At 63.4% G+C, this 21,477-nt stretch overlaps 1 protein-coding gene across 14 annotated transcripts; it reads left to right on the forward strand.

Moving 5' to 3' along the window:
• Positions 1-87: 87 nt before the first annotated feature.
• On the forward strand, positions 88-21,054 carry PDGFA (platelet derived growth factor subunit A). Of its 14 annotated transcripts, XM_081036166.1 has the most exons (10): positions 505-651; positions 746-971; positions 2,869-2,998; positions 3,101-3,163; positions 4,301-4,397; positions 8,801-8,905; positions 10,954-11,141; positions 17,466-17,592; positions 18,100-18,167; positions 19,948-21,048. In XM_081036166.1, the coding sequence occupies exons 1-9, from the start codon at positions 633-635 to the stop codon at positions 18,153-18,155; spliced, it is 1,011 nt and encodes a 336-aa protein (XP_080892292.1). In that variant the 5' UTR covers positions 505-632; the 3' UTR covers positions 18,156-18,167; positions 19,948-21,048. The 14 variants fall into 14 exon arrangements, 11 of the variants coding, with proteins under 11 accessions (XP_080892296.1, XP_080892299.1, XP_080892292.1 ...); XR_013992432.1 differs by lacking the exon at positions 18,100-18,167 and having other exon boundaries at positions 503-651; positions 4,301-4,393; positions 19,948-20,693; XM_081036171.1 differs by lacking the exon at positions 18,100-18,167 and having other exon boundaries at positions 508-651; positions 19,948-21,054.
• The last annotated feature ends 423 nt before the right edge of the window (positions 21,055-21,477 follow it).

The raw sequence follows: 21,477 nt of genomic DNA on the forward strand, positions 1-21,477 counted from the left end.
GCCAGTTTCCCCCGCGGATGGGGGAGGGTGGGGTGGGCTGGCGGAGGGGGTCGGTTCCTCAGCCCAGGGCGGGCCGTGGTGCTCTGACGCGAGGGGTGCGCCGAGTTTCCCCGCGGCGGCTGTCGCGCGGCTGCACAAGTTTTTGCCACCCTCGCGGGCCGCTGTTGTCGTGGTCGCTATGACGACGCGCCGCGTTTTATTTTTAATAGCGGCTGGCGATTAGAGGGCGGCCTGCGCGCTCCCGGCGCGGCTCTCGAGTCCGGGATGGGGGTGTGCCCAGGCTCGCCCCTGCTTCCCGGCCTCCCTCCGGCCTGAGACTCCGGCGGGAGGCGCCCCCTTCCGCATCCCCAGCCCCCCCCCCCCCGTCCAAGTTTGAACTAGGCATCCCCGAAGAGGCAGGCTGGGAATGGGTGCAGAGGGCAGCACCCATCCAGGCCGCTCCGAGGTGCCACAGACCCCCCGGAGCTGGCGATCCTCTCCGTGCAGAGATTGGACCCGAAAGGGCCCGCTTCCTCCAAAATGCAAACGACCTTTCCTCCTCCATCCCCACACCCGCTATCAAACCCAGTCCTTAACCCCAAAAGAGTGTCCTTGGGTCGCCTCTGCCCGAGGGGAATCCGAGGCTCAGCGGGATGATGCACCCAGGTCTCGGTGAGTAGGGACAGCTCGAACCGGGTCCCGCCAGAGGCCTGGCAGTGAGCGTCCGGCTGCCTTCCAGAACCTTCCAGCGCTCCCTTTCCGATAGGAGGTTCCACCTGGACGGACAAGGACGGACTTCCACGTGCTTCTAAACGTTTCCAGGTTTGCCCGGTTCTGCCTCCGTCCTCCGTCCTGACCACCCCGCCCGCACACTCGCCCGCGGGGGTCGCAACGGCATTGGGAGGCGGCAGGTGTGTGGAGGCCTGCGGAAGGCTGAGCATAAACCCAGGTGGTCTGGGGACTGCAGGAGAAGCCCCCCCCCCCGCCCCCAGGTATTTGAGGGAAGGCGAGCGCCCCGAGGCCTGTCCGGACTCACTTTTCAAATGCCAGGGACAGGCCAGCCAAGGATGAAAGCCCGCCCGCCAGGCAGCGCCTTTACTGCCTTTGTCCAGCCGGGGCAATGGGGGCGGAGGGCCAGGGCAGACGGCATTCTCCTGCCGGCCACCCACACTCCGGGGCGGCCCTTAGCCTCTCAGGGCCTCGGCCGTCCAGCGCTGGGGGCTCGGCCCGCCATTACTCTAGCGGTGGTACGGAGCCAGGTCCACCCCCTCGAGGGCCCGACCCCACCTGGCCTAAGGGGGCGGAATCCACCCCGCCCGCGTGTACCCGCCCCTTCGTGGCGGGGAGCCCTCCGGCCGCGCTCAGGCCTGGCGCTGCCCGCGCCTCGTGCCCCCGCCTCGCGCTGTGTGCGGCGCCCTGGCCGGAGGCGGCGCTCTGTGCGCCCAGCGCATCCCGGCGGCTCACACTCCGGGGTTCCTCGCCAGAGGCTCCTTTCTTTTCCTTCCCTCCCAACCCCTTGAGTTCCCGGCTCAGGCCGCAACCCTGCCTCCCATTAGCGAGTGGGGACTCGGGGGACGCGGGGTCCCAGGGTGGGGACGAGGCACGCTGCAGCCCCCCTCCTCCGACCCGGGCGCTCTCCCGTCGGAATGTGGGTGGAGGTTCCTCATTCAGACGCCCCAGGCATCAGATTGTGGGCGGGAGCGCGTGGCGGCCACCAGGTGAGTGCCCCAGACGCGCCCCTGAAGCCGGCCCACCTCTCACCAGAGACTCGCTGCCCCTCCTTTTATGGCGAGGGGGAGGCAGGGGCCCTGGATCCCAACCGTGGAAAGAGGCCCGCGGGCGGGGGGCGGGGGCCGGCCTGCTTTTGCCCTTTTTGGCGTCCAGCTCTGGGCGCTGCCCTCTGCCGCCGCTGGGGCCCGAGAGAGGCGAGGCGAGCCGGCGACGGCGGCGCTTCCGCGGCGGCCTCCTCCACTCCCCGTCCGGTGCCGCAGGATTGCAGCTGGAAGCGGAGGGTGGGCGGCTCGAGGGAGGGGCGCGCAGAGCCCTGGCGGCTGTGCTCGGAGCCGGGCGCGGGGCTTGCCCGGATCGCACTGCCTGCGTGAGCGCGTGTGTGTGCTCAGTGCGGCGGCGGCGCGGCCCTACGCGGCCGGTGCGGCCCCCGCGCGCTTCCGAGGTGCGGGCCCCGGGCCCGGAATCCGGGGGCGGTGAGAGGGAGGGGCCGGGGAGGGGCTGGGCGACGGCCCTATAACCCCCTCCCCGTCGCCGGCCGGCTCCACACGCGCGCCCGGAGAAGCCCGCACAACTCCGGCGAGCTGGGCCTGCCCGCGCCTGCTCCTCTCCGGCGGCGCCAGCTCGGTCCTGCGCCCGCCTTCAGGCCCGCGCAGCGCGGCCCCGGGCGCTGCCCGGCTCGGGCCGGAGGAGGGCGGAGCGCGGCGCCGGAGCCGAGGCCGCGCCGTGCTGGGCCGCGCCGTGCCCGGCCTGGCGGCGGCGGTGGGCGCGCGGGGAGAGCGCGAGCGGGAGGCCGGGGCCTGGCCGGGCGTCCAGACAGGTGCTGGGTGCGGCGGCTCCAGCCTCGCTCCGGGCTCCTCGGGGCTGACGCCGCAAACACGCGGGATTAGCGGCCAGGTCGCTGCGAGCGCCGGCGCCGGGGAGCGGGAGCGGCGGCCGCCGGCACCGGGAACGCACCGAGGAAGAGGCCCGGCCCCGCCCTCCGTCCTTCCGTCCCCACCCCCCACCCTGCGGCCCGGAGGCTCCCGGCGCGGCGGGCGCGCACTCCCCGCTCCTCCTCCTCGCTGCTCGCGCCGGGCGCGTTCCGTCGGCTCCCCGCTCCGCACCACCCTCCTCCGGGCCGCGCTCCCTGAGGGATGGTACTGAATTTCGCCGCCGCAGGAGCCCGGCTGCAGCGCCCGCCCCGCGGCCTCGCCTCCTCGCCGAGCCGCCAGCGCCTCGGGACGCGATGAGGACCTGGGCTTGCCTGCTGCTCCTCGGCTGCGGATGCCTCGCCCATGCCCTGGCCGAGGTGGGTGCCTCCCCCGCGCCCCTGCGCACGCCCCCTGCGGCCGCCCGCGGGCTGGGGCGCCCCGGGCTCGGGGTCTGCAGAGCGCGTTTTCATTTCTGGTAGGGTGGTCGATTTACAAATTGTCCCGACTGGGGCTGTGCTTTCTGCTGTGCCCAAGTGTGTCTGGTGAGTTTCCAGCGTGTTGCGTCGCTCTGCCGAGGAAGGACTGAGTGACGGCGGGGTGCACGAGTGGGGAGAAACTTCGGGGGCGCGGGCTTTTCTCTCGGGTGGGCACGCGGGGCGCGGCGGGCAGTGCAGTGCAGGGGTGCAGGGAGCGCGGAAGGCGGTGTGTGAGCTGGCGGAGCTCGGGGAGGGGAGAGGCGGCGCGTAAACAGGTCGAGGCCCCCGGCAGGCCGGGTGGGCAGCGTGGAGCCGCAGCCCCGGGTCCCCGGTGCCCAAAGCCGCCCGGGGCCTGCTTACAGGTGGCTGAGCGAGGCGATCCGGGACCGGGCCAGGCGCCCGCGCCCTCCCTCTGCCGGCGCCCCCAGCCCTCGTCTCGAATCCCGCATTCCCGGGAGCTCGGCCGTGATGAATGACTTTCTGCAGCCCCGCCGTGGGAACTTAGTGCTCGAGACCCCCCGCAGGGACCCTCGACTCCCTGTAAAAATCAGGACGGAGGGGGGAGGCCTCGTGGTGAGGGTGGTCTGGGCAGGGATCCCGGAGGGGCGAGGGGCAGCTACTTCACTCCGCCGTGCCCTGCAGCCTCGCCCCACTGCCGGCGGGCTTGGGGGCGCCCGGGGCGGCGCGGGGTGGGGCGCGTGAGTGGGTGTGAGGGTGCGTGCGCGCGCGTCTGTGACACGGAGGGACCCTCTTCCCTACGGGTTTGCCCGGGATTCCGGCTGTGAAATTTAAGCCCCTCGCTGGATTAAAGTGTTCGGGCTGCCGTGACTTTCGTCGCTGATCCATGACGCATTTCAACTTGATCCTCCGAGACGTGGATTTCACTGTTAAATCAGAAGCTGCCGGGCCCTCGCTGCCCCAGACCGCCTGTAACTGACACCCAGCGGAGGGGCGGCAGTGGGGGGCTTTTGTTTGAAAACGTAAAGGTGGCGCGCGGGCTTTCCTTTTTCCAAAGGCAGACGTGGACGGGGACGCAGCACGTGGGGTCTCGCCCAGCCCCCCCGCCGGCCCTCGGCTCCAGGCCCCCGCCGGCGTCGGCGGCCCTGCGTGCGGAGTGCCGGGTGGGCCGGGGACCCAGAGCCCTGGCGGGACGCGAGCCGGCGGGCGGGCCGAGGCGCGCTGACCGTGTGGCTCTGCTTGCAGGAGGCCGAGATCCCCCGCGAGGTGATTGAGAGGCTGGCGCGCAGTCAGATCCACAGCATCCGCGACCTCCAGCGACTCCTGGACATAGACTCCGTAGGTAAATCGCGCCCCTTCCCTCGCGCGCGGAGGGCGCGGGCGGGGCGGGCCGTGTGTGGCCCCGCGGCGCCTCCCGCGCTGGGCCGGGCCGTGCCGGAGCGCACCGAAAGGTCAGACTCCAATCCCGGGCCATAAAGCCCAGGCGGATGAGTCAGGAGTTTCTCTTCCAATCACCACTTTCTCTCCCGGCGGCGGCCGAGAGCCGCTCGCTCGCCCAGAGGTTGTTTTTGCATTTAAGGAACAGCCGCGCGTGTCACAGAAAGTTCAGCCGCATAGAGGGCGCCGGCGCCCCGGCCAGGTGTGCCTGCCCCAGGCCCGCCCTCGGGCCGGGAGGAGCGGCAGCGGGGCCCAGGCTGCGGGCGCGGAACAGCCCTGTCCCTCGCGGGCTGGGGCAGCTCCGGGTCAGGGCCCCTTTGCACCCCGAGGCGGGGCTGGGCCTTGCTGTTGGCAGGAGACCTGTGTCTTCTCCTTGCGACTGGGGGAGATCTGCTGTTTGCGGACTCTTTGGGGGCCCCCGTGTCAGGCCCTGGAGCCCAGCCACTTTAGAAAACCAGTTTTCGTGTGAAGCGTTGTGCTGAAGCGCTTGAGGGCCGGTTGCAGAGTTGGACTGGACCTGGCTTGGCAGAGGCTGCCTTGTGGGGGAAGCAGGTGGTGGTGGGTGGCTTTGCTGGGCGTGGACCAGAGGGAGCCCCGACTCTGGCCCACGTGTTCCTGGTAGGAACTCCAGTGTGTTAAGCAGGGAAACACTGAGGCCGAGAAACACTCTACTACCGGGCGGCAAATGAACTTGTCAAAGGCAGCAGGGAAGGTAGTGGATGGGAGGGCGGGTGTATGAAGATCCCTGGCCTGCAAACCGCTCTGAAAGGGGGTGGGGGGTCAGGGAAATCACTAGGCCGGGCCATTTGGAAATTTGTCCCTAATTAGGATGCTGGCGAGGCCTGGACCGTTTGCATTTCATGTCAAAACCACCTTCCAGCGGGGCAGGCGGACGGTTTCTGTAGTTTTCTTGACCCCGGAAACCTTTGGCTGATCCTTATCGAGAAAGGGTAGCATTTCACTTCAACATCAGAGTTGGCGGGGGTGGGGGCTTGGATCTGCTGCCCCTTGATGTGTAGCCGGGGAAGGGCTTATTTTTGGTGAGCTGAGGGAAGCACTCTCCTGCATTCTGCTGGTCCCTGTGGGTTTGGGAAAGTGCTGGGGAGACTGCCTCCTCCTAGAGGAGGGTCCAGGGTTTCTCTTTCTGGCTCTTCGAAGTGAGGCCCCTCAAGGGCTGGGCTTCCACGCCGGACGCTTTTGGATGCCACTGGGAAATGGGCCATTGACTTTCTGCTGCGACCATTCTTATTCTGGCCTCTGCAGCCCCGCCTCTCCCACCCCCCACCGTTAACACCTTTTGCATTGCAGCCCTGGGGTTATGTTGATGCCTCCTGACTTGGGGGCTTCAGGGCCCAGAGCCTCTGGGGGAGGGGCTGTGTGTCCAAACCGAAAAAGCCATGATGCACCATGCAGTTCTTAGCTGGTTTCAAGTTGCCCCTTTATAAAAAGCCCCAGGACTCCATCTTCTTCCTGCCCCAGGGAGTGGGTAGAGTGGCTCACCTGCGGGGACGCCCACCCCAGCCTGTCAGATTTTTTGGGCTCTGGTGCCTGGGAAACTTTGGGTGAGAACCAAGAGGGCCTGAAGGATAGTGCTTGCTCACTATCTTTGCCCCTAGGGGGCCATTTGTGACACAAAAGCCAAAGTGGGTCTCCTTTGTCCTGGTCCTGCCCCCCTTCCGCAGATGTGCAAGCTGAGAACCAGAGGAGACCATGGTCTCTGACCTGAGCACAGGAGTTGCACCTGTGGCTTCTAGAGCTTGTCTGGGGGGGAGGGGGGGCCTACCCGCCCAACTCCTGTCCCACCAGAAGTGGAGCTGAAACAGTGAGCAGCTATGGAGGACACGCCCCCCCCACCCCCCCCACGGCCCTGAACTCCACACTAGGTCCAGCAGAGGTCCTTCTGGGACCAGGGAGGAAGGGGCTTGGTCCCTAGCTGGAAAATCTCTTTCTGTAACTCTAGGGGTGTCTCTACCAGATTGACCTGAGTGTAAGGCTAGCGCCCAGGCTGCTTGGGAAGAGGCTTTTTCAAACAGGGACTCCTCCCTTGTGTGGGCGAGGCTTTGTGATGGGGCACTAGGGTCCTGATTCCTTCCTGTGGGCCGACTGCATTCCCATTTCACAGGTGGGAAACAGAGTTCGGGCTCCAGGTGGGTGTGCCTGGAGGCCCAGGGGGTAGGATTCCTGCTCTGGAGTGTCCTGAGTTCTGAGTGTAAGGAGTGAAGCCCTAGATGGTTTTCCACCTGCTGCTTTTGGGTGGAGAGACCAGCATGTGGTCTTTTAATGACCAGTAGCATGGAGTTTGGGGCCTGTTTGTCCAGTGTGATGAGAACAAACCCCTCAGCAGAGTGGCAGCGGGGAGCTTTGTTCTCCGAGCAGTCTGGCTGAACGCCCGGGTCATTGAGTAACCGATACATAAATATCCCATCTTAGACCATTAACGCTTCAGCAGGACGAATGGCTGGAGCAGTACTCCCGCCAAGTTGTCCTGTGGACATCTGTGCACCAAAGACCAGAGGGAAACTGCTTGACTAACTGTCCTCAGAGCGGTCGGAGGGTGTGATTCCCAGGGACATTCTCGTGGCAGTCGCTGCTGGGCTGCTTCTCCGCCAGCATGAATCAGCAGGCGTCCCCCTGGCGGGGTCCAGGCTGCATTTGCTGACCCTCATTGTGATAGGGGGCCTCAGAGGGCGGACTTGTTTGACTAGCACCTGTTTTGTCTGTCTCTTGTCTTCAAAACCGGTTGATGAACTGGTGTGTTTCCTTCGTTGTTTATTAGGCCTGGGGTGGGAGGGCCCACCTGGCCCTGGACAGGGCCCTTTGTCCCTACATGTCGGCCCGTCTCTTGGGCCTCAGTGTCCTCAGATGTGCACAGGTGACAGTGCCTGGCGTGCGAGGTGCTGCAGAGCGCTCGCGGTGTTGTTAAGTTTTCTTAGAAGCCAATGCAAGATGGCCGCCACCAGGACATGAGTCATAAATGTCACTTTTTCAGGAAAAAAATGCTTCTTGTAACAGTTGGTTGATGGGAAATTCTTACTGTATGAGTAGTTCTGTTCTGATCTTATTTTGGGTCTCAGAAAACATAGTGGCAGTGAACACTGAGTCATTTTCAGTGAAAAGTTGGGTTCTGCTCTGGGTGCTCGGAGAGCGCGTCTTTTGCCATCTGCACCTCGCGCATGGCATTCCCTCATCTTCATCCAGTGCTGGTGCGGGGGCTGTCACGGAGGCCTCGCTGGGCCGGCACCGGGGAGGAAGCGTCAGGGCTGGGCTGGTGGCCAGGTCACCACCAGGGTTCGAGGGGAGCCGGCAGAAATGACCTTGGCACAGCTGCTGGAGCTGCTGGCCGCTGGAACGGCCTTCTCAGGACCTGCTTTCCCAGTCTTCTATTGGGGAGGCAGGGCTGGAGGAGAGAAATGGGAACAGACCTTCCCAGCTGGACCTGGGGGCAAAGGCGGCGAGTCTGGGGACCCACTTGACGCAGGTGCAGGCAGTGTCATGGGCCAGGTTTGGCCAAATGGCAGGAGCAGAACTCTGTCCCTCCCACCCCCTTTTGCATTGCTCTGAGAGACTGGGCCTCCCCTAGCCTGTCCGGGTCCTGGGGCCCTAGGGTCCAGTCTGCTCGTAGCTCTGGGGCTGAGAGCCCCTCCCGGCGGCTGGCCTCTGCGGTCGTGGCTCCCAGGCGTCAGGCACCCCTGTGCAGGCTGTCCGCCCTGTCAGTCACCAGGACTCGTGTCCAGGCCCTGCAGCCACTCCTGCTCCCCCCTCCAGCGTTTCTCGTGGCCTCACCCTCAGAGTGAGCTGACTGGGAACAAGTGGGATTTGGCTGTCAGCCAGCCGGGCCAGCCTTCCTTCCGAACTCTCAAAAGCTAGCTGTACCATCAAGGGCGGGTTCAGGGGGGTGGGGGGAAGGGGCACACACACTGGCAATGTCCGTCGCCACCGCTTCTGTTGGTCCTTCAGGTCAGCCCGCTGTCCGCAGTGCCCGGCTGGAAGCAGTGGGTCTGTCCGCCTGGGTCTTACGGACATGGGCGGGGGCAGGGCTGGCCTTGGGCTTCCTCACCTGGGAGAACACCTGCAGCCCCGCCCCCACAGGTCCACTGGAGGTGTGGTGCGGGCGACACATTTCTGTGGATGCTTCGGAGGGTCGTAGGATATTTTTGGCAGCTGCACACCTGGAAGCTCCCCATGTCGGGGTGGAGGGGCTCCCAGAGGACCCCCTCCGTCTTAAGGATGGGGGTGGGCTGAGCTGCAGGAAGAGCTGTGGATGGGTCCCTGGGGGCCAGCTGGTCATTTTCCTCTTTCTCCCTGTAGGGGCTGAGGATGCCCTGGAAAGCAGCCTGAGAGCCCATAGCGGCCGTGCCACCAAGCGCACACCTCAGAAGCCACCTGTGCCCATTCGGAGGAAAAGAAGCATCGGTGAGTCCCAGGACCATTGAGGGGCTGGGGGGCACTGAGGGGAGCCCACCCTCCCTCCTGTTAAACAGAGGCCCAGCCTGCTCGGGGCCCCTCAGTCTTGCAGTGTGTCTCTCGTGCTGTGGCCTGGCCTGGCTGACAGCCCCTGGAGAGGAGGCCGTCATAAATTCCTTAAGTGCCGGTCTTGTTGGGGCCTGCTCTCGAGGAGGCCTCGTTTCATTGGCGGCCCTGCCATGTGGAGTGCTGGGTGTTCCTGCTGCAAGCTGCCGTGGAGCCTGGCAGGATGTTCATGGACACCCCCTTCCTGTGCCCCACCCCACTCGTGCTGGGCTCCTAGGGCCCCACCTGCGCATGGGTTTGGGGGATGCTTGGTTCTCGTCCCCTGACACAAAGCACCCCATGTCTGCTAGTGGGTGGGGCTCTGAGCGGAAGTCATGGCCTGCTGCTCTCTCTTGCCCCGGGGATGCAGCTGGGAGTGTGGCCTGTTCAACCCTGTGCCACTTGGGGGTCCCGCCTGCTTACTGAGACTGCTACGTGTGAACCCCGGCTGTTCCACCCGCTGTGTGACCTTGGGCAGATGAGTCCCATGCAAACGTCAGTTTTCTCCAAGAAGATGGGTTTATAGTTTCCACCTTTGAGCACGGGGGTGGGTGAATGGTTCCCAGTGAAGGCAGGCGGGCCCTCCCCAAATGACATTTACTGCTGTGACCGTAGCCCACCTGGCCAGGTTCCCCGGTTCCTTCTCACCTGGAGGGCGCCAGGCTGTGTGCTGTGAGGCAGCCCCCTCCCCCACTGGTGTGGCCAGACTGCTGGCACCCAGACTTCCTCGTCTGGTGGCTTGTTCTTGGGGCCCAGCGAGGAGGGGACAGCGAGCGCGGACGCCGCTCCTGGACACTTGGCCCCCCGACTACATTTCGGGCCGTCCTCCTATCTGTTAGGGGCACGGCCCTGCTCTGAGCTGGCTACTGCGCTCGTGGGAGCCCCGGTGTGTGAGTAGCTGGCTGTCGCATCCTCCAGCTCCCGCTCTGGGGTCTGGGGGCCCCCACCATGTTACTGGGGGCAGCGGCTTCGCTGGGTGGCCCTGAGCCTCCCTGGTCCCTCAGCCTGCCGGTTGTGCCCCCTGGGCAGGTGAGCAGGCAGCGGCGCCCCTGGTGGCCAGTCCCCATGTCTGGCTGACGCCCAGTACCCGGCTGGGCCTCGTCGTGGCCCAGGAAGGCAGCGTGTCGTGCGTGCACGCCCCGGTCTTGGGCTGGGTTTCTCGTCTGTCAGTCACAGCCTGGTGTCCATAAGCAGTTCAGGGCCCTGGCTGGACTGGTCAACCTGTGGTGAGGGGTGCAGAGCAGAAAAGGGAGCCAGTCCCCGCTGGAGGGGCCTCGTGGCTGGTGGATGGCCTCGGGTGACCCTCCGTGAGCAGGTCGCTGGCCGGGGGCTGTGGAGTCTGGGCGTGCTGTGTCCCGTGTACCTTGTCCCCTGCCTACTGTGCAGGCCTTGGACTCCCTCCCCCCAGACCTCCTGCGGCTGCTCCATCTCACACCACGGCCACAGCCGAGCTGCCCCGGAGGCCCCCGGGACGGCCCAGAGCAGCCTGGGGCGTGAGCCAATGAGCCAGGCTGTGTCCTGGTCTCTCCAGTCAGCGTTCTCGGGGCCTCGCAGCCTCGGCTTCCCTGCCCCTCCCCGTCACCCCAGCCACTCCTCGAGTGTTGATGGGGGGGACACTGGGCTCCAGCAGCCCCACTGCCTGTCAGCCTCAGTTTCCATCCTGTGTCCAGCCACATGTTCCTCACCCATGGGCACAGTGGGCCTCCCTGCTGTCTCGGCCCTAGTGTCACGCCGTCCCCTTTGCAAGCTGTATCCTTCCCCTGGGGTCACCCCACCAGGCCCTCATGCTCCTGCCCATCCTTGGGTCCGCTCAGCTGCGGACCTGGGGGGAGGGGGGCCCTGGGGCTGCGTGACACACGTCACATTGGAGGAGGCAGCAGCTGGGTGGGGTGGGTGGGCGCAGTGCACGGGGACAGGTGACCTCTGGACTCACTGCGGCTCTTCCTCTGCAGAGGAAGCTGTCCCCGCCGTCTGCAAGACCAGGACGGTCATTTACGAGATACCTCGGAGCCAGGTGGACCCCACGTCTGCCAACTTTCTGATCTGGCCTCCGTGTGTGGAGGTCAGACGCTGCACCGGCTGCTGTAACACGAGCAGCGTCAGGTGCCAGCCCTCTCGTGTGCACCACCGGAGTGTGAAGGTGAGCCCCGCCACGCTGGCCTGCGAGATGGCCGGCAGCCCGAGGCCTGGGAGAGGGGACCTGCGGGTGTGGCTCGGGGTGGGGAGAGCTGGCACGCAGCCTGGTGTCCCCCCCACCACACAGAGCCGCCCAGGGAATGACAATTTGGAAGGGACCATGAAGAAAGAAACAGGATGCAGTGGTCTGGAGCGACTTTCCTTGCCAAAGGGTCCCACGAGGTGTAGCCACTTAGGTGGGAGCCCTGCAGAGCTCTCGCAGGCACGATGGCGGGGCCTGTGGTGCATGGCAGGGGCCCAGGGGCCCCTCGGAGCCCGCCCTACCCCACGCTTCTCCCCAGGACATGGGCGACAAGGAAGGGAGTGCTGGTGTGGCGCCCTGGCCGCATTGCCGTACCTTATCTGTAAATCGGGGGGCGTCCCCTGTTCCACTGGGAGTGCTAGTCTGGATGGGTTTTTCTGGGGTGCCAGGATCCGAGGCCAAGCCCCTCCCCTCATTTTAGAAAGGACCCGGTGACTTGGGCTGACTGTCTTCGCCATCCACCTGCAGTCACTTGGGAACTTGCACACAGCTGGTCATCTGCCACGGCCCTCCCTCAGGCAGGGGCGGGCCACGATGGCCTCCAAGGGCAGCTCTGGGGGGATGCAGGAAGGTCCCGCTCTGGGAGCCCCTTGTCCTCTTCTCCTGAGTCCTTGGGGACGTTCTGCCTCAGGTCGCTCTGGGCAGCCAAATTGGAGTCTGGCTTGTGACCTGCTGGCCTCGTGCCTCCTGGCCTGGGCTTACCTGCGCCACCTGTGATGCGGTCCGAGGCGTGGCCCTGTGTGTCTGGGCTGTGAGCCCCCTGAGAGAGCAGGAGGCGTGCTGTACATCTGGGCATCAGTCCCTGCGTGGCCCTTTTCAAAAGGACAGGGTTGGAGGGTGGTTCTAGGGTGTCTCCTCTGACGTCAGGCTGACGCCTGGAGACTGGCTCTGGGTGGGTTAGGACCCTGCGAGTGGACCTGGGCAGCAGGGCGTCTTCTGCACAGGGTGGGCCCGTTGTCCTTGAGTGGGGATGTCGGATCTGGGGGTGCATTAGAACTTATTCTTGACTAGAAATGATTTCAAACCCTCCGTGCTGCTGGCCAGTCCAAGCCCCTCGATGTTGGTCCCTGGTCCCCATGAGAGCTCAGGGGAGAAAGCTTTCTTAGTGACAGACCACGTAGCAGGCCCGGCCACGTGTCATGCGCCAAGGCCCTTTAGACCCATAACTGGGACTTGACCTCGACGTGGTATCTGTAGGTCTCGTGTGCTGAGCGAGCACGCTGCATGGCTCGCTGCCCGTGGTCTGCCGGCTGCCGCTCCCCTGGATGCCAAAGTGTCCCAGGTGGGAACCTGAGTCAGGCCTCCAGATTGCAGCAGTAGGGCCCCCTCTGGGTGCTGAAGCCAGCTCTGCACCCCAGGGCCCCCATTGCCACCCCTTTATTAAAAGAGGCTCGAGGAACAAGCCCTGTGCACCCCGCACCGGCCCTGCCCACTGGGTCTCCACTCTGTGATCCCGGCCAGCCTCTGCCCCGTGAGGTCTCAATGTCCTCACTTGTGGTATGTTGGGGGGTGTTATGAGCCCCAAGAATCCGGGTACCTGGGGTCTTTTTCTCGGGCATAGGCAGGGGGTGCTTTAGATGAGATGGACCCAGATACAGGCACTAGGATGTCTGTACAGGGGTGCTGCCGTGAAGGGCTCTCCGGCCTCCAGGGCACCCCCTGAACCCACTCTTGCTCCCCATGGTGTGAGGGCCAGGGAGTGTCTGCCTCTGTCTGCTGGCCCACCTGGTAGGTAGGTGGGGGTTCAAAGGCTGCAGTAGGGGTCCTAGCGGCATGATGGTGTCTGAGGCTGGCCTGTCTAGGAGGGGTGCTCTGTACCAGGGCCTCCCCCAGCCCCCATCTGCGCAGACAGGGTGGTGGTCAGCCCGAGAGGGAGGGTTCAGTCATGCGTCTGCAGCCCAGGCGGCCTGGTTCCACGCCCGCACCCCACCCTGCCCAGACCCGGGCCCCTTCCTCCTCCTCCCTGCCCACCCGTCAGAGGGTTGGCAGGAAAACATCCGGCCCCAGACAGCGGGGGTTCTGGCAGAGAGAGGACAAAAGGTCAGTGGGAACAGGAGGCCCATTGTGGATGCCGTGCCCGCTCTGTTTGGGGTGGAGGCAGCGCGGCCCTCGGAACCCCAGAGCGGGCTTGTGGGAGGTGCTGTGGCTCCCCTGCCCGTCCTGCAATGGCACTTCCCGGGTTTTCCGGGGTTTATGGCCTTTTGATCCACAGTCCGAGGCCTCTTAGACAAGCAGGTAACAGTCAGGCTGGGCATGGTCATCCTGAGGCCCAGCCGGGTGACTGTCCAGTTGTGCGAGCTGAAGGCGGGGTGTGCATGCGCTGGGGTGCACGGGCCTCCGTGGGGTCAGGGTGTAGGAGCAGCTCTGAGCAGCTGTGTCCTGTATGGGGACCTCAGGACATTGCAGGTGGGCTCCTGTTTTGTTTCAGGGCAGCCTGTGTGCACCAACCCAAGTTCATCAGTAAATGACCTTGGTCAGCCAGGAGCCAGGACCCAGCTCTGCGGCTGTATGTGGGCAATGGACGTGGCCCTGTTTGGCTAGACTTCTGGAAGGCAGGCTGGGCGTGTCCACTTGGGTGTCCAGGACGGGCTCTGCTCCCTGGAAATGGAGCTGGCAGGGGGATATTGGGGCAGGGTCCAGCTGTTGCTGTGTGGGGTCCAATTTATGGGCCTGGGAGAGAACGTGGTGGCCTGGGGGCTTAGGTCTCGGGTAGGGCCTCTGAGCCCCTGCCCCACGGTGCAGGGCTGCCTGGGGAGAGCCATAGCGGTCAGAGAGCCCAATACCTTTGGCCTTGGGGAGCTGGACATAGCCCGAGGGGCACTGACCATCAGCCTTCAGGTCCTGGAGCCTGGGGTCCTTGTTCCCCAGGCTGCGTTGGCCTCTGGCCAGGTGGGAGGAGAAGGACTCCCTCCACTCCAGCCATTACACCAGGTGGTCTCTCCAAATGGCCCTGGGGTCGGCTCCGTCCTAGGTGGACGTGGGACCGGGAAGGGGAACACGGGGATGCTGTGTGGAGTGCCAACAGCCTGGAGCCCTCACGCCGGACAAGACAGTTCCTCGGACGAGCTCAGGGCCTCTGCTGTTCCCAGGTCCAGGCCTCCAGCGCACAAAGAAGGCTTGTCTGCTGCCTCAGTTTCCTTATCTGTCAAGCTGATGTGACTGTGCCCTCGCAGGGCAGCTGAGGGCGTTACAGCGACTGGCACAGGGGCTGTTAATGCTGCTGTTTCTCTTGGTGATGACGCTCCTGGCCCTGGCCCCAGCACCTGGGGCGTCCTCTGCAGGTGTGGCTGTCCTGTGTGTGGTTATGGCAGGCTAGCCTGGGATGCTGGTGAGTGGCAGAAACTTGCCTTCTGTGCTGGGCGTCCCTTCTCGGGGGGTATGTTTGGGTGGCCTGGCCCTTGGTGCACAGGTGGGTTGAGGGCAGGCACCTGTGCTGAGGAGTTGGACTCTGCTTTATAAGGTGTAGCCCAGACACCGAGGTGCACACGGGGAGAGGAGGGAGGGACACGGGGATTCCGCTTGGCTCCAGTGTGGGAATGGGGGTCCCAAGGACGTCAACGTGTCATTCTGTGGACCTGGCTAGTGTGGAGGACGCTTCTGAGAATTTAATATTCACAGCGTGTTCTTGGGGAAAATGTAGCCGTTTCCTGGCCAGACAGGTGGCAGGACGTCCGCAATCCTTGCAGAGCCCTTGAATGCCCCGAAAACAGGTGCCATCGTAAATCGCTGTTTGTTTTCTTAGATAAAAAAGGCCCGTCTGAGGAGAAAGTGGGTTCCCAGACTGAGGCAGCCAGTACTGCGTGCTTCACCAAGGGGTCGGGGTGGGGTGGTGTTTCTGGGGTGTCCACCTTCTCCATGGTGGCCGGGCTGTCCTGGGTGAACAAGCCTGCCCCCCTCTACCCGCCTCTGCCCAGGAGTCTGGGGGGTCTCGACCCCACAGAGGAAACTTAGTGTGATGCTTGCTGACCAAACAGGGCAGGGCCTCCCGTGTCCCCAGCAGGCCGGGGTGGTAGGCAGGTGGCTGTGTGTGGGGGTACATGGCACTCAGACCTCTGACCCACCTGCATGGGGCCCCCGGTTGCCACCAGGCAGACCTAACTGAGGAGGGTGGCAGGGCCCCAGGTGGGGCTCTGTCCTCGGGAGGCCTGCTGAGGCCCAGCCCACCCAGTACCCTCATGGGGATCACTTGACCCCACTCCATGCCAGCGGGCTGGTTGCTTCAGACTTGGGGGTGCTGGGGGCTGACTGTGGTAAACTGGGGTGCTGTGTGAAAGTGCCAACACCAGTACTCGCTCTGGAAGCGGCCCAGCCCCACCAGGTTCCAGGTGTTTTGTACACGTCATCTTGTTTCTTACCATGACCCTGTGACCCATGGTCCCATTTAGCAGACGGGAAGGCAGAGGCTCTGCCCCACAGTCCATGGGTTCCTCTCTGGCTCCAGGGCCCTGGGGAAGGGGCAGGTGGAGGGGTAGCCACATCCCAGGCCTCTCGGGAGCAGGCCATCCTGTGGCTTCTCCTCTGGAGGCCACCTTTTCTCCAACCTTGGCTTAGGGAACCTCCTGGCCTGGTCGCAAACCTGGCCTGGCTCCTGACCCCCGTCTACTCCCCCGTACCTGGCTTTCACAGCTGAGGCCATGCACTGTATACCACTTCACACGCCACTCTGTGGGTCATTCACGGCTGGGTCTGGACAAGCCTTACTTAGCCTGCTTACCTGTGGGATGGGTGCCCCATTGCCAGGGTACAGGGCCGACCCCACTGCCCAGGGTCCTCCAGCTCGTGGACTGCAGGCCTCTGCAGAGGAGCCTGGAGGAGGGTCCCTCCCCACTCCTCCCCATCCGGACTCACACAGCCTGGGGGCTTTTGCTCTGGGCCTGGGTCCCCTTCGCCCCCTGCCAGCTCTGGATGGGCCCTCCAGGTTACATGCTCAGGGTGTAACCTGTGGGCTCTGTTCCCTTTCCACCTGTTTCCCAGGCAAACGGTGAGGGCTGGGCCCCGGCCCCAAGTGTTGGCACAGATGCAGTGTCTGCCACGCTGCGTGGGGGTGTGGGGCCAGCAGAAAGACCGGGGACCAGAGCACAGGCTGCAGGCCTATGGGAATGGGGACCCCACTGGGGCTGCAGGGAGGCAGGAAGTGTTGCTTCTTGAGTGTTTTCCTCCTCCACAAACTGGGAGGGATGGAGGGGGCATGGCTGCCTCAGCAGTGCTCACTGTTGCTGTGTATTAAGTGTGTGGAGCCAGGTGTGTGCGTGCACTGTGTGTGCGTGTGTGTGTGTGTGTGCGCATGTGCTCGAGGTCCCATGACGGGCGTGTGTGTGCCTGTGTGGGGGGTGGAGCTGCGTTCCCAGCAGACAAGCCAGTTCCCTGGGGCCCCTGGGGATTTGACTTCTCGCCCCCTCCCCCTCAGCTGTGCCTGGGGCCTTTCCAGCTGGACTCTGGGCCAGTCCTCCTGCAGCGCCCGGGGGTCAGGGCAGAGGCAGGCCCGCATGTGGTCCTGTGCCGAGAATTTCCAGCTGGCAAGACCCCTGAATTCAGGGCAGTTGTTGGCTTCTCCCAAACTGAAGAGGAGGCAGCAGCTCCGTTTGGGTTCCCAGCTCCTCCGGGGAGGCCCCGGGGCCTCGGCCCACATTTCTGAGAAGGCCAGCTTCGTCCAAGTGCACTGAGACCCGTGGCCTTGGGGCACGGGAAGTCCTCATGCCTGCCTTACACTGAGGCTGTTGGTGCCGTGGGCCTGGCCCACTGGCCGTGGGGGAGGGGAGGGGAGGGGTCCTCGTGGGGCCGGCGATGTGGTGTCTGGATCCTGTAGGGTCCTGGGCTGGAGCCTCTCACAGCCGGACGCGCACAGTCTCCGTGTGGACCCTGGGGGCCACACTGCTTCCTCCGTGGGCTTGGGGCAGGAGGCAGGGCGATGCCCGGCCACCAGCCAGAGGCCGCAGTGCCCTGTCCCTCAGCCACGGCGTTTCGCCTTTAATAACTTAATGCCATGCAAAAACTTCCCGTTGCCCCAGAAGTCCCTGAAACAGGGAAGCAAATGCCTCCCGTCCCCCAGGGCCCCCAGTTCCAGGTATACCCTGCACGCCTCCGGGCACGCATGTCGGGTTTACTTTAAGTTAAAATGAGACCAAACACAAATGCTGTGCTGCACCGAGTCTCACCTGGCTCCTGCCTTCCCACCGGGCAGAGGGAGGAGGCCCGAGGCCAGGCCGCCCGCCCGCCCGCTCACCTCTGGGCCTGCTGTCTCGGCAGGTGGCCAAGGTGGAGTACGTCAGGAAGAAGCCAAAGTTAAAAGAAGTACAGGTCAGGCTGGAGGAGCACCTGGATTGCACGTGCACGCCCGCCAGCCCCAACCCGGAGAACCGACAGGAGGGGACCGGTGAGTGGGGCTTGGGGCCCGTGGCCTCTGGCCTGCGGGGAGGCCAGTCGGCAGCCTCTGGCCCGGCCAGTGTGCCCTAGGGAAGCACCGGCGGCCGGTTCTGCCGCCCCAGCACCGGTGGGGAGGTGGGACAAGCTGTGTGGCTCTGGCAGGACAGGTCCAAGCCTGAGTGAGGGGTGGGTGTGCGTGCCAGTCTCCCACCCTGGCTGGCGGCTCTTCATGGTAACTAGGCCAGACGTGTTTGAGGAGGGTTCCCACCCTGGTGGGAAGGCAGGGACTGGGCCCGGGCCACCACGTTCCCGGTGGGGGGCTCAGCCTCCCCCGCCCGCAGACTTTGCCCAGAAGCAGCCCGGGTCAGGCCTGGCTCGAGGGACCAGGAAGTGTGTCTGTGCGAGCGCTAATGGAGTTTTTTTTCCAGAAAGACAAACAGCTCAGGTGTTTATTGTTTCAGTTTCCACCTGAGTCCTCCTTTAGGCCTGCTCACCCGCCCTGCCCTTCTGTTACCAGGAAGGCGTAGGGAGTCAGGTAAAAAGCGGAAAAGAAAAAGGTTAAAACCCACCTAACGAGCCAACCAGGTAGGAGCTGTCTTGTCAGCTGGATGTGCCCTGATCGCGGTGGGAGGTGCACTGCTGATCAGGAGAAATCACCCCGAGGACACCCTCTGATTGGCCTGATTGCAGCTTCTGGGCTCTGGCTGGGCTGTGGGCCTCCTGCTCCCGTCCTTGACCCCTCCCCTCCCGCCGCACGGGAAGCCCTGAGCCCCTGCTCTGGCTTTGGTCTTCATTGATTGGGGGGCAACGCGTCACGTGAGTGGAGGGGTTGGGGGTTCCTGAGCAGCAGTGGGGCAGCTCTGACGTGTACTAGCTGGGGTCAGCTCGGGCAGGTTACCCACCCCATTTGACAGACGGAAAAACAGGCTTACAGAGATTGCAGGTAAGGGTTGTTGGAGGTGAGCGGGTCCTCTCTGGAAATGCTTTATAAACATGTAAGGTAGTTGGCCACGATGCTGGAAATTGTGTTTGGCTGCTGGTAATGCAGCAGCAACAAGGGTTGAGATAAGGTAGACATTTGCGACTCATGGAAAGACAGTGATACCAGAGCAGGTATGGCGGTATCTTGAGGTATCATCCGGGACCCTCGTCTACCCGGGACTGGTGCCACCCATCCTCAGAGGGGCCTCATGGTCCATAATGGCTGTTAAAGCACCAGAAATCACATCCACACCCCAGGCTTAAAGCAAGTAAAGTGGGGGAGAAGGGTAAAACGAGCCCTTGGAGAAATCCCACCCAGCGACTTTGGCCTTGATCTCATTGGCCATCCCTCAGCTGCAAGGGAGCCTGGGAAGTATAGCCTTTCAGGGAGGCACGCTGCTTCCCTGTACGTGAGATTTGGGCAAGCGCAGGCGGCATGAAGAAGGCAGTCTCAAGCCTTCCTGATTCTGGTGTTGGCCTGTCTGCCTCTGGGCACGTGAGAGCCCATGGCATCCAAAACAAAGTGGCGAGAGGAAGTCTTAAGAGGTGTCTGAGGTTCTGGGCTGCGGTCGGCAGTGTCACAGCAGGAAGCTGCCAGGTGAGGCGCCCTGCAGGCCTGTGGGTCCGGTGCATTCGTGATGCTCCCCGGAGGCGTATCACCCACGGGGATGGTGCCTGGAGCAGCCCCAAACGGCTGTGCGGCCTTGGCCTCCGCCAGTCCAGGAGTACAGCCCGGCGGGGGGGGGGTCTGTGTGCTGTCTGTGCGTCCCGCTCACAGGCCACTGGGCTCTGGGCTCCATGGTCCAGCCGATGACAGAGACCCCAAAGGGTCAGGCCGGCATCCCTGCTCCCCCTGGCCCTGCTGGCATTCAGGCTCCGGGCATGTGGGTGGTACAAGGGTTAGGATGAGCAGTGGGCAGGTGACGCTCTTGGCTCACAGCTCAGTGTGGACCTGCCCGGTCAGAGACCCCTTCTGTGTGGCTGGCAGTGTCCACGTTGCCTCATGGTCCAAGGTGGCTGCCAGAGCTCCAGAAAGCACATCAGACCCTAGGCTGGAAGAAAGAGGAAGGTGAGGAGAAAGACAGAGACCTTTCTGGGTCTTGGTGTCCCTTATCTGTGCATTGGGAGACTGGGGCCTGCCCTTGAGCTGGGTTCTTTTGTGAGATGCCGAGAGCCTTGTCCCTGCCCCCATCAGGAGGTTCCAGAAAGGGTAACGAGCCATATTTGGTTTGAAGAATTTCACGAACATGTCAAATCCTGACTTTCCGTGGCGCGTGCGTGTGCGCGTGCGCGCCCTTGGTCGGCTGGATGCCCGCTCCGGCTTCCATCCACATGTGTGCACGCGCGGCCCCGCCTCAGTGTCTGTCTCTCCCTCTCCCTGCAGATGTGAGGTGAGGCTAAGCTAGCTGCCCTTTCCCGGGACACAGATGTACATGGCGTGTGACATTCCTGAACCTACTTGTACGGTGCTCACCACCCGCGTGCGGTCTTTGTTCTCCTCCGTGAAAAACTGTCTCCCTGCGCACTCTGGAGAACAAAGAGACAGTGTACGTTTGTTTAATGTGACATCAAAGCAAGTATTGTAGCACTTGGTGAAACAATAAGGAGCTTCCTTGTCAAAAAGAGAGCAAACAAGACCATGCAACTCGGCGGCGACACTGACTCACGACGTACCTGAACAGCTGCGGGAACGTTCGGAGGGGCACCCAGGGGGCCGTGGCCCACACGCCAGCACACGGGATTCTGTCCAGGTGGCCACAGGTGCTGCTGCCGAGGACACAGCCTGGTTTCCCTGGTGGCCTGTGCAGTGCGGCGTGCTCTGCGGGCCTCGGGCCAGGAGTGCCCCAGATGCCACCACAGGACTGTAGAAGGCACATCTCCTTGCTGTAGTGTTTAAGTCTATCCAGAAACCTTCTGAGAGCCTTAAGTGGGTTTTTTTTTACACCATAAAGTGATTATTAAGCTTTCCTTTTTACTCTTTGCCTAGCTTTTTTTTTTTTTTAATTATCTCTTGGATGACATTTACACCGATAACACCAGGCTGCTGTAAGCGTCAGGACAGGGGACGGTGTTTCTCCTAGCGGGAGGCCAACAAATGAGATGTATTAAAATAAACATGGCTGGCTACCTATGCGTCGTCTCCTAAGTGTTTCTGGCTTTCCACGCTTCTCCTTGCCCCGTTTTAGTTTACTTTTTAGTTGAAGCCATTTCGACAGAGCTGTGCGTGATCCAATCAGGTGCCATCCCTGGTCCCCTGGCCCCGGCCCCCGGGCCTCCCCCGTCTGCTACGTGCAGCCGCTGGCGGCCGCCTTCCCGCAAGGAGCCGCTCGAGGCTGCTCCTGCTGCAGGGTTTGGACGGAACCGAAAGTCTTCATTTTGGGGAAGGGGTTGTGCTGCACGTGTACTTACCAGAAATGTGTGTGTGTGTTAGTTTTGTTTTGTAAAGGTGAAGTTTGTATTTTTATCTAATATTACCAGTTTTATATACCTGAGAGCCTGCTGGGTTTTTTTTTGTTTTGTTTTTTTTTTTGAACCAAAAGGGGAAAAACCCACAAAACCCATACACACGAAACGCATTTTATGGTCACATTTTTCTAGTTGCCTCGCTGAATGTTGGTCCCGTCTCGTGTCACGGCCCATGGCCCCGCGGCTGGGGCTCCTGCGAGACAACTGGGGGATGACTGCTCTCTGGGCGGTGGGGCCCCGGGCCGCCCCGCGACAACCAGGGCCCCCCCACGACAACCAGGACTTGCAGAGAGCAGGCAGACCGCCGAAGCCACCTTGCCAGTGCATGTGGCCTCACAGGTGGGGGCCGGGCGCCCGCCTGAGCAGCCAAGTGGACCAAGGATTTCCGTCCAGAAGTGGTCTGGCCTCTGGCCTCACTGCCTGAACGTAAGCCAGTAAACGCGGGCAC

This window comes from Rhinolophus hipposideros, assembly GCF_964194185.1.
Source record: "Rhinolophus hipposideros genome assembly, chromosome: 23".
Lineage (NCBI taxonomy): Eukaryota > Metazoa > Chordata > Mammalia > Chiroptera > Rhinolophidae > Rhinolophus > Rhinolophus hipposideros.

Excerpts from the sequence above, each read along its gene's own strand:
- PDGFA (XM_081036166.1), top strand. Across the intron at positions 2,999-3,100 it reads TCGCCCATGCCCTGGCCGAG|GGTGGTCGATTTACAAATTG; the intron begins GTGGGTGCCTCC and ends CATTTCTGGTAG. Across the intron at positions 17,593-18,099 it reads GAACCGACAGGAGGGGACCG|GAAGGCGTAGGGAGTCAGGT; the intron begins GTGAGTGGGGCT and ends TTCTGTTACCAG.